At 36.5% G+C, this 12,483-nt stretch overlaps 1 protein-coding gene across 2 annotated transcripts in view; it reads left to right on the top strand.

Moving 5' to 3' along the window:
- The window catches only part of TTC26 (tetratricopeptide repeat domain 26), a 35,819-nt gene extending 32,614 nt beyond the window's left edge, over positions 1-3,205 (top strand). For both annotated transcript variants that reach the window (XM_016161909.2, XM_036230837.1), the window contains 2 exons: positions 156-289; positions 1,672-3,205. In XM_016161909.2, coding sequence (XP_016017395.1) covers positions 156-289; positions 1,672-1,783 — 246 coding nt within the window. In that variant the 3' untranslated portion in view covers positions 1,784-3,205. The remainder of the gene's footprint in view (positions 1-155; positions 290-1,671) is intronic.
- The last annotated feature ends 9,278 nt before the right edge of the window (positions 3,206-12,483 follow it).

Here is a 12,483-nt window from a genome sequence, read left to right as displayed (position 1 = left end):
TTTTTTTATAAGAAATTTAAATTTATCTAACTGACAATGTTGTCATTACCCATGCACTCATTTTTATGCAGCTATTTCATGGTATCTTCACGTTTAGTTTCATTCGGTGCGATCTTGTGACTACAGTTATTACCACAATGCTTTCTTTTATTCAGATGGGCCAGTTTTACTATTCAGCCAAAGCATTTGATGTCTTGGAGAGACTGGATCCCAACCCCGAATACTGGGAAGGCAAGAGGGGTGCCTGTGTGGGCATTTTCCAGATGATCTTAGCTGGAAGGGAACCCAAGTAAGTGAACAGACGAAACACAACCTCTATTCATTTGCTGGTTTTCGAGATAAAGGAATTGTTTTTGTGGACAACATCGTCTTCCGAAAACTCAAAATTATAATGATGTTTTAGAATGATGAATACAAGGTTAAGATGTTGTGTATTTCTATCTGAACTTTTTCCTCCAGAAATTTATTGTTTAGAATCAGATCATTCTAAATCATATGTAGTGGGGATACCGAGTATACTAAACCTCTCAGCTATAACAGCAAGGTATATGGCTCTAAATGAAGTACTGTTTCATAGTCTTTTTCAATATCTTCTACTTTTTTTTTTTTTTTTTTTTTTGCCTATTAGGTTTTTATTGTATCTTTTAGTTTAGCCTTCCAAGAATTAAAAATGGAGTGGATGTGATTAAAAATTATATTTTTTCTTTTGCCTTCTCATATTTCAGGAAATACTAAGACATTAGATGATATAGAATTAGTTGCTTGTAGCTTCATTTGAAACAAAAATTAAAACACTTAAAACAAAATTCAGTGTTCTAAAAATAACTTCACAGAATGTATTTGTTACCAATGTATGAATAGGAGATGTGATTATTTTATAAGTAAATAATTTATCAAAAAAAATTACCTCCTGCCTTGTATCTACTTCCAGTCCTAAATTAAAGTTTAAAAGAATTTGGTTAAGTAAAAGAGGTTGCTCAGGGGAAAAAAGCCAAAACTATGAGAGAACTCTTAGGAAAAGGGTCAATCAGCAGTTACCTGTAGGTTTGATTCATGTTTGATTAAAACATGAATTTTAATTGTAATTAAATTTAAAATACTTGTAAATACTGGACATTTACCAAATCTTGATCCTTACCTTTCCTGTCTTCCATATTCATTATTACATTGTTTTATTGGAGAAATCATCTATTCCTCTGGCTTCGTAAAATTTTACAAATATGGCAGTCACACCAAGTTCAAGGTGATTATCACCTTAAACAAAGAAGAAATCTGGGACTCAGACAAGTTCAGTGACATATTGGTATGGAGCTAGAATTTAAACCCAGCTCCTAATATACCCTCTTTCTACACTGTCATGCAGAATAAGCACAGAAATGAAAATATTTATGTTTAGTAGGACAAAAAGATTAACAGCATGTATATAGATAGTATAAGTAAACAAGGAAAAATTGGGTTGGAGAAAAAGATGTCATAGACTTTTCATTTTACTATGCCACTATAAGATTAGAAGGCTAATAAGTTTATAATTAGTCAGTGAATACTCAGGGAGTGAGTCTGTTACCAAAAAATGCTCTACTGGAAGTATACAAAGAATAGGTATGAATTTGTTTCACTTGTTAATTTTCATTCTCTATTGAAACACTTTGTCCTTTTAAATCCTTTGCTTAGAGAGACTCTTCGAGAAGTGCTCCATTTACTGAGAAGCACCGGTAACACCCAAGTAGAGTACATCATCCGGATTATGAAGAAATGGGCCAAAGAAAACAGAGTGCCTATCTAAAATAGCTCCAGAGGCCTCGGGAACCAGTCACCATGTTGACATAAAGCTGGAAATTATTTCCCTCGAGTTAAATGTAAGACACAGGGCTCTATTTTATTGACATTTTCCTTCCTTGCTCTTCAACCCACAAGACCAGTGACTGGCTTGCGTAGGCCCTGCCTCCTGGATGAGCTAAGTGCCATGGCCTGTGCCGTGGCCGCTGTGTGATCTGACTAGCAATAAGTGCCTTTCTTCCAAAAATACTCTTACTCTACTCTAATATAATTTAATGACTTTAAGGAGAACGGCGTACCTTTTTTATATATTAAAATTCTGTGGCATTTTCTCTAAGCTTTAATAACAAATGCCATCAATGCTTAAGAGTCACCATCATTCTGTCTTCTCATTTTCAGCCAGCTCTGTACACTACCCCTTTTTACTGGGGAATTCCAGAAAGAGTTTCGTGATGCATCTCTGACTCTTGGGAGAACAGATATTATAAATAGCTATATGATTCTAAGAATGGCAGTAAGATCCTTTATCAAGCTGTGCAGTCATTAATAGATAATAAGCTTCTGGGATTACTCTGCAGTAATTGAATTCTTGATAACAACATGTTACAGTGGAGTAACGTGAGTATTGCAGTTTTTTAAAAGGTAAATACCATGAAAAAATCTGTGTGGCACATATAAGGTTATTTAGAAAGCAAAGTATACAAATTGCATTCATCACTTCTCCCTTATATTTTAGGTAACAAAACAGTTTAGGGTTTTTTTTTTTTTTCTGCATGTATTTTGCTGAATAAACATGAATTTTGAAAGTAGAGCTACAGAGATGATATGTATGCATTATGGCCGTTTATTAATGTCATGATATAGAACATGGGTTGTGTAGAGCCTTTTGAGGGGTCACATTCCAGCCCCATGTCTGAGCTTTCACAGCATGAACCTATTATACAACTGAGCATTCTTAGGCTCACAAGCTACTTTCAGAAGACAGACCGCCATGTGTTTCTGTACCAGATACCTTTATTTCCACACTATACCATTCTTTTTCTGTTAGTTTAAGGTACCCAGTATTATAGATGTAGAAAGCGCCGAGCCATTCCTATCCAGCATGAGAACCGAAAGAAAGTCATAATTCCTTGAAACACTATAAAAACGGAAGATTTCCTGTTAGCACTCCATCAGCTGTTCCACCCAAGCCCCCAGCATCCCACTGTGCATGAAGGAGGTGGGTGGAATGGAGATGGGGACATGGCAGGAGGCAAAGCAGCCGAGGAGAGAAGACCAGTGACCGCAGAGAGCCTTCGCCTTCCAGACGGTTGCCAAGAGGTTCTTTCAGCTCTCCACTCGAGAAGATGACCAGTTTTCTTGTCTTTTCTCATAGACCACAACTAGTTCCGAGCACAAATCAAAATGAATTGGCTTAAACGGAATTTTACCTCACTTAAAATATTAGAAAACGTAATAGTGCAAAAAGACAGATGGAACCCCTCAGTGGCTTTTGGCAATGAAATCTGTCTTCTCGTTAATTGCTGCTGTTTTCAAATTTCCTATACTTGAAAAGCTTTTCCATTGATGGTGATTTACATTTAAATGAGTTTTTGTTGAATTTAACACTTCTCGCTGTATTTTTGTGTCTTTGGGAGGAAAAAACAAATCAGATATTCCAAAAATAGCAATTTCCAGAATTTTATACTAATTTTTTTAAAAGATTTTTTTTATCTATAGAGGCGAGCCAAAAAACATAAAGACGGGGTTAGGAGCAATGACCATCTGATTCTGCCGTCAAGGATAACCGCTTGTGAGATGTCTTGGCAGGGTCTCAGGACTGCAGGATGGTGCTGCACAGCTGCCTGTCTTCACGCGATACAGGGGAGAGCGTGGCGTAGTGTGTACAGTTCATAGCGTTAATGTGCTATTTATAGCCTATAACAAATATTACATGCAAATGGAAAGAAATTTTGCAATTATTTTTGTATGTCAAGAGAATTTTATTCTACTGTAATATATTCAAATTAAAGTTTATTTGGTTCTTACTGTGATATTCTGTGTGTGTGGTGAGTGTGAGCCCTGGGTATGTCATGTGCCTTCTCTCTTTTCTGACCCCAGAGTAAAAGGAAAAAAAAAAAGTTTTGGGCTCCAGAAGCTATTCTTTTATTAAAAGAGAAGAATCCCTGCCCACCAATGCTCGCGGTTCCTGCTATATCATATTAGGTTTGGCTCTTCACTAGCTTATAGCCCATTCCAGAAATTGTTATGACCAGCACATTCTATAACACCTCACATATAGAAAGCTCTCAAATACTTGTTTACTGGATAAATAAACATAGTAGAGCAGGAGACTTGTGAGACCTGACCTCTTCTGTTCTGGTTCCCATCTAATTATTGTTTTATCATGTGCCAACCCTATATGAGGTGCTAGGAATGCAAAGATAAACAACTTACAGTCCCGACCCTTAAGGAGCTCCATCTAACAGAGTCTATGCAACTAAACACAATAACATGATTGTTGTCATCAGTAGAAGCAGAGCCTTGAGAGGTAAAGGAAGGCAATGGGGATGTTTGTGGCCAAGTAAATGGGACACCCCACCTCATTTAGGAGAAGCAGCCAGAATGGACCCTGAAACGCAACAGCAAGATACCCAGGCTTTTGCCGCATGTGCAGCACGTGCAACATACACTCAGGCACACAGAAGGCAAAGGACTGATTTCCTCTATTATAGTTTAGCACACTGAAGAACTTGCTAGCAGGTGGGCATTATATCACAATAGTTATATCTACTTTCCAGTGGCAAAAATGAATTAGTGACTTACTAATGCCTGTATTTATGACTGTCTCAATTTGACTTGGATCGTTCTCTTATCTCTCTTCTTCATCCTATAAAATACTTCTAAGGCTTGTATGTATTTTATGATAATGTTCAAACAGTGTTCTGCTTCTTTAGAGATGCTCTCAGAGAAGCAGAACTAGAGACCTGACAATGCGTCTGTAACCCACCTTAACTCTGGACCACAGGAATATGCAATGAATATAAGAGAGTGCACAATAAAACGCCAGATGAATACAATCAGCTGATGTGTGCATATTGAGTGTGTAGTGTATAGACAAGTTGGCACTTTTTTTTTTTTTTTTGCATTAAAACCCTTTCTTTGGGGAAAAAAAAAATCTAGATGCTAAATACAACTAGGAACTTCCCTGGTGGTCAGGGCAAATGAGAGGAAAGGAAGCAGACGCGGCAGGTCCACCACCCAGGCTGCCCTCCTTAGGGCAACGCAGTTTACAAATCTCAAGTGTGAGGAATGAGCACCCTGCTGGGCGAGGACAGTGGGAAGCACAGATCTGGCCATGTAAACTATGAACGTATTTTATTTAATCTGATTTTTGTATAGTCATTCCTGTACTTGTGTATTTACTCGGTCAGTTACTTATATCCCACTGGGTTCCATATTTGAGAGAATTTTCCAAAATATCAATAGAAGGCATTTAAGAGTAAAGGAAGAGAAGAGTAAAAACAAAAAATCCATACCAGAAGTTCCCCTTAAGGCTTCTTACCAACCAAAGCAAAGAGAGAAACACAACCAGAGAGAAAATTCATAGTCTGTGTGTGAATGAATGCCCTAAGGGGCAGAAGAGCCTGGATCCTCAAGGATCTCTGATTGTTCAAGTGTTTCCGAATTAGGCTTTCTGCACTATAACTAAGACATAACTAACTACATGCTTAACAACAATTTCAAGAGACTCTCATTGTTCTAAACAGGGACAGTTCTTTCCTACGACTCACAGTTCAATAATTAAATGTGTCCATCAATTTCTAATTTCCTCTATAAACATAAAATTATATTCTCTGCCGGTTTTTGACTGAAGAGTAGTTATTAATGTGGTGGAGCCAAGACAAGTCATTTCAAGTTTTAAAAATTACAAGCATATGTTAGGATAAAAATATAATAGTGACCTAAACAATAATTGCAAGGTACTGTAAAAGCAATGAAATGATGGGATGGTGGAGTTTATGCATTTACTGAGGAAATTCAAGAGGGGAAAACACTGTGCAGCAGGTTAAATAGGAAAGGCTACATGAGAGAAGCGAATCTGAAGGTGAAACTTGAAGCATAGAATTCAACCGAGGTAGGGAATGAGTAAACAATTATGTCGATGACAATAATGTTATAAGTGAAGTCGTGAATAATATTTACAGATGTTTAACCTTTAATCGTTCCTATTCTTTATTTTCATATAGAGGTTAATTTGTTCTTTGAAAAACGGTATGGCCTTGTTTGTAAACTTCTAGTTTCATACTATGACCCAGAAATTTTACTCTTCAGTATATGTCCAGGAGATGCTCCTGTACCTGTACCCCAGGTGATATGTACAAGAATGATCCTCGCAGCACTGTCCCCAGGAAAATCTTGGAAACAAACCAAATACCTGTTGACAGGAGACTGGATAAATGAACTGTGGGAAAGCCAGAATGGCACAGTACACAAAATAAAGGGACTAATGCTTCTTGCAACAACGTGCATGCAACTTGGTAATAAATTGCTTATAGCAATAATTTTTTAAAAGTTAAAGACAACACAAACATAAATATACAATCAAAATGGAAGCAGGAGAATGATGACCAATGCAGCTGGGGAGGAGAAGGCTGGGGTGGAGAGGAGACAACACAGGTTCAACCAAAACTTGATCCAACAATATTGGGAAGATGGGGGTGAGAGGGAGATGGGAAGTGTCCATGTCGGAGGTGGCGAGAAAATGCTAAATCTTCATATTTCATTGTACTACGATAAATGGGGGAAAATATCTACAACTTAGTTCTGAGAAATAGAGGAGGCTGAGCAAACAAAAGAATCACAGAGTTAACCTAATCATAGGAAGTAGAGAGATGCAAGACCCCAAGTCATAAGATAAATATCTTTCAGGTGGACACATGGCCCTGGAATCCCCATGGCATGCTATTCACCAAAATAATTGGTCCAGGAAAAGTTGTCTTCCTCAGAGATGAGTAAGCTGAACAGATAATACAACTAAGGGTCTATAGAAAATTAATACAAGGGAAAAGGAAAGAAGGAAGGAAGGGAGGAAGGAAGGAAGTCAAATGTTGGATAAATATCACTAGAAAATTGGTGATGTGTATATGAAAGCTGTCACAAAATATAAAATAGTAAAACTGACAGAAAGGTAGAAGATAAAGGTAGTTCACTGATAATTCATCTTTAAGGTTTTATTAAAGGTGATAAATCAAGTAGTAAATACATAAGTATATTTTATAATATCAAGTTAAACATAAAATGTAGAAAAAGAAAATACATAAATTTTATCATTGATCATAGCACAGAATTATAGACAATGTCCAAAGAGAATGAGAATTAAGTATATTATAAAAGTGTCCCATTAGAACAAAAATATAAAACTTCCAAATTATCAAAAGTAACATACATAAAACAAAGCAGACAGAACAGTTTGTGGAGGACTTTGTAAAAGGTTTAAAGGAGAAAGCACGACATAAGATAATGTGGCGTATCTATGCTCAGACATACCTCTCATGTTGAAAATGTAAATGGGCTTAACTCACCTATTAAATGAAAAAGATTGGCAGAATGGATCACAAAGCAAAACCTAACTCTGTGCTGTTTACACATAAATGTTGACAATAAAAGATGGGCAATAGTACAATCAGGCAAATGCAAATAGAAAGAGAGCAGGTGTCACAATCAAACAGGGTTGAAACAAGGTCAAAATCATTAAGCAAGTCAAAGAAACACACTTTGAATGATAAAGGGTCCATTTCTCAATAAAGATGTAACAGTTATGAATATGCAACAAAGGAAATAGCATCGATATTTAAAAAACAAAAATTATAAGAGTTACAACGACAGTAGCAACAGATGATTACAGTTCACGACAGCTGAAATGAAAAAAAATGTAAGTAAAGCATATAGATAAATACAACAACTAATAAGGAATATACTGTTAACACAGCTTATATCTGGAAAATAGAGAGCAGACTTCCTTTTCAAGAGCCAATAGAACATTCACTTAATAAATGACTGTATACAGGCCACAAAGAAAATAAAGTCGAACACATGTGTTTACTATGCACTAGCCACTCATCAAAGTGTTCACATATATTAACTCAATTCCAACAACTTTGAAAAGTATGTATATTATTATTCCAACTTTGCAAACTAAGACACTGGATGCTGAAGGTGCTTGCATTAAAGTCACAGTTAGCAAGCACGAGTCTCAAAAATAGAACCAATGAAGATGTTTTCTAATTGCAATGTCATAAAGTAGAAAATAAAATCAGAAAGCTAAGAACCCTGTACCTAAACATGGAAGGAAGAGAAAGAAAGAAAGAAAGAAAGAAAGAAAGAAAGAAAGAAAGAAAGAAAGAAGGAAGGAAGGAAGGAAGGAAGGAAGGAAGGAAGGAAGGAAGGAAGGAAGGAAGGGAAGAAAGAAAAAGAAGAAAGAAAAGGAAGAATGAAGGAAGGAAGGAAGGAAGGAAGGAAGGAAGGGAAGGAGGGAGGGAGGGAGGAAGAAAAAGGCAGGCCAATTAACCAATCAATCAACAACCAAAAAAACTGAACAAATAACAAACAAAACCTAGACAAAAAACTGTCTCTTAACTTTTGGGTGAGAGAGAAAATCCAAGCTGTGGCCAAACTGGATTAGATGTAAAGCTTGGAGGATGGGTTAATGTCTTGAATCTTTACATTAATAAACAGAAAAAAAAAAATGAGCGACTTAAGTACCTTATCAAGAAGTAACAAAATGAACATTAAAATAAACATAAGGACTCCATGAAGAAGAACTAATAAACTCTGAAATTAAAGTATTTAAAATTAGAAAAATTGTATAACTAATAAGTAGGTGAAGAAGTTGGTTCTTTGAAAGAAAAATAGAAAAAACTTGAATGAATCAAGGTAGGAGGAGAGAACACATACATAGAAAATATTATAGCTCTTGGATAAATTGATAGAAGTGAAACTACTGGGTTAAAGAGTATGAACATTGGTGTTTAGACAGATATTGCTGAACCACCATATACAGAAGTTATTGCAATTCCTGTCTCCACCAGCAATGAATGAAAGCAATTGTTTCCCCATATCTCAGCGGCACAGTATTATCAAGTTTCTTTTTTCATTTGTCAACCTGATAAATAAAAAATAATATCCCCGTATAGGTTTTTAATGTCTATATTTTGTTTTGTTTTGTGGGAACAGTCTTTGCTAGAAGCAGAATCTGTGTTTGGCTTGAGTCATGAAAAGAAGTTGGAAGCTTTTCTCCCATTATATATCACGTACCGCTTTAAATATTATTAAACCTACTCTTCTATAAATCCTTGGTAGAATTTCCATGTCTGGTCCTAGTTTTTTTTTTCGTTTTTGTCTTTTGTTTGTTTGTTTGTTTGTTTGAGTGGGGCTTAGCTCCTTGGAAGCGACATTTTTTTGATTCCTTCATAATAATTGGTCTGGATTTTCTGTCCTTTCTGAAATCGGTTTTGTAATACTTGTTACATATTTTTCTAGGATAAATCATCATTGTGAGTCACAGTGATTTTACCACACAATGTCACCCGCAATTTTGTTCTGCCATCTCATGTAGTGGACATCAAGTGATGTAAAGATGTAAAAAAAATTGGAGGTACTATAATGAGGCCATATTTTAAATCATGTAACATGGGGAAGAGAGAAAGCTACACCATAGGAGGAGGGAGCAGAACAAAACAGATCTGAGAGAGAAGCAAAAATGAGACAGAGACAACACTGTCTGGAGTCTGTGTAGCTTTTTTAGTCCCTAATTCCGGTTTCATCTTCTTGGGGCTTGATTGCCTTCCTTCTCTTGGATTCTGAGAGATACCCAAGCATCCGCTTTAAACACTTCTCTGTGTATTCAACTAGCTTATATTGATTTCTTTTATAAGACCTGAACCTGAAAGTTCTAATATTATTCAGTTCTAATCCCCACTGCCTTTCTTGTAACCATGTTGGTTCATGGCAGCTCATTCCATACTCACAGGCCATCACGGTCCATCTCTAATTCTGTGGTCACGCCTTCTCTTGTTCTGTTTATCTACATCCTCATCACCCTGAAGAATTAAGTCCCTGTTTCCTCCATAAGTGTTCTCAACTATTCCAAATTTCTTTGATGCCTTTCTTCTCTAAAGGTCCATGTAACTTTTGTATATTGGAAGAACCGAAAAATGTTTGTCCATCTATGCCAAATAACCCTCAAAACTTTTTCCATCTCAAGCATCTGACTTTCACACAGACTCTTTTAGTCTTCCTGCTTCTGCAGTGTGAAATTCCCATAGCTTTGTCCCATAGTTATAATCTTACAAAACTGTTCAAAAGCGAATCTACTATTAATTCAGTACTTCCTTACATTAAGCACGATTAGCAACAAAACAGGCTCTGCTCAAGGGAACTGTGCAAGATGAATTCCTTAAAATTAGAAAACAGAAAATTATTGCACTTTATAAGCATAAACGTTGAAGAGTATATAGAATGTCCATTAATAAGTTCACTGTATAAACAAATTGTGGTGAGTTCATAAATGGAATACTACACAGCAAGAAAAAACAAACTACTGATAATACGCGGTAACGTGATTGAATTTTGAAACCATTATATTGATTGAAAGAAACCAGACAGAGAGAGAAAAGCACCTGGCAAAAATTAAAACTGGATTTTGTGGTGGCAATGGGGTAGAGGGCAGGAAATGATATGGTAACTCGCAGGCACTGGGACAGCCATTCTGGAGAGCAAGACCTTTTATGTATATGGTTCTCACCTGAGTATATGTCTAAAGACATTTTCACACAGATCCAAAGGGCACACGAATAAGAATGTTCATAAGTTGCACTGTGATGGTAAAAGGGGAGCAGGAGGCAGTTGGAGTATCCATGACTGAGTGAACAGGCAAAATGTGCTGTTGCAGATTGCTACCAAAAGTTATAAACCAAATGTATTATACACAGCAACATGGGTGGGTCTTAAAAAAACATGGCGTTCAGTGAAAAAAGAAACAGCATGAGATACATAACAGTAAATTTACAAATTGAAAATAGATGCATACAAAATAATACACGTTCACAAACTCACATACAAACAAAAAGTTAGAGAATTTCTGTTGTTGGAGATAAGGAATGATAGTCAAGAGAAAATTTCAGAGAGAGGTGGGAAGAGAGGAGAGAGGGGGAGGAGAGAGAGACAGACAGACAGATAGAGAGAAAGAGACTGAGAGGCAGAGAGAGAGAGAAAAGGGGGAAGATTGAGAAGCGCCTTTTATAACCAAATGATGATAATGTGCCAAAAACTGGAATATGATTAATTCAACCTCCTTCGCCTGAAATTAAAAAGCTCATCAAAGCCACCAATAACCTCCATTTGCCAAATGCAGGAATCATCCCCCTGTCCTCATCTTACTAGACTTGGTAGCATTCAACATTAGTGGACTACTCCCACTTTCTTGAAATGCTTTTCTTCAAAAATCATGTTATTTCTTTGGTTAAAATTTTTCAGTGGCTCCGGTTTCATTTATAATAAAACCCAAGCTCCTTTCGTCGTTCTGTGAATTGGTCTGTACCTCCCACTTGGATTTGGGTCCTACATCTCTTCCCATCCTGCTGGCTGTGCTCCAGCCATTCTGACCAATCCTCCCAGCTCACTCCTTCTGCATTTGCTTTTCTTTCTCTATGATGCTCTTCCTTAAGGTCTTCCAGAGACTTTTTGGTCTTAATTTAAAATTTTCTTCCTCAGAAGACTAACATAAGAAGTCATGAACTGTGGTCCATTCTACCTATTTATGTTGATTCTCTTTGTCTCTGCTATTGCCAGTTAAGTTTTTCCTATTGTTTAATTTCAGAGGATGACCATCCTACCTTATCGCTAAATTCATTTGGGGGAAGATGGGACACAGGGATTTGGGGACAATCCCACTTTTCAATTTCTAGGATATAACATTAACAGAGAAGGCACTATTAAGTGGGGTCGATCTGCCACTTTTCTATAGGTGCAAGATTACTACACCCTGAATTGAACATTACTCTTCAATATGAGATTCGAGTTTGCAAAATTATCAAAATTGCTATGCTGAAGATGTTTTACACAGTAATTATTCACGAAAAAGGTATGAGCAGCTTGATATTTTCCGTATAACAAAAAAAAAAAGTGATTGATCTTCTAGCATTGGTTAGATGGTTAGACAACACTAATATCTTAGATATCTTAATCTAATGTCTAAAAGATAATATCTTTAAAGACTTTGTTTTGAAGAAATTGACTTTGACCTCTTCCCAGTCATCTCAAAGGTCCTTACTACTGAACAAGTGATTTTCCAAATTTGCACAGAAATGCATAGGTAGACATGCTTTGCCCCTAAAAACTCCCTAGCTACCAAATTAATTTATCACTTAATAAAGTCCCCAACTGCTAAGGTGGCTATCCATTTGAAATTGGTGACTGCAACCAGTTTTGGGGGTCACAAGAAGTGTTTTTTAAAAAATGAAACAGACCACGGCAGAATTTAATATCAGAGTATACCACACTAATCCTTATCCAGGACTAGAGTCAGGGAGAGTGGGGTGAAGTATGCACTAGTATCTCAGTGGAATTCCTGGACAGATAATACCGAAAGGCCTAATTTTATTATCACAACTACTTGTGATTTATGAAATGAATAACGGGAATTTTATTTATTGAAAACCCAGAATT

The sequence above is a fragment of the Rousettus aegyptiacus genome, unplaced genomic scaffold, assembly GCF_014176215.1.
Source record: "Rousettus aegyptiacus isolate mRouAeg1 unplaced genomic scaffold, mRouAeg1.p scaffold_m13_p_13, whole genome shotgun sequence".
Taxonomy (NCBI): domain Eukaryota; kingdom Metazoa; phylum Chordata; class Mammalia; order Chiroptera; family Pteropodidae; genus Rousettus; species Rousettus aegyptiacus.
The sequence above is the reverse complement of the archived record's forward strand: the minus strand, read 5'-3'. Positions and strand labels throughout refer to the sequence as shown.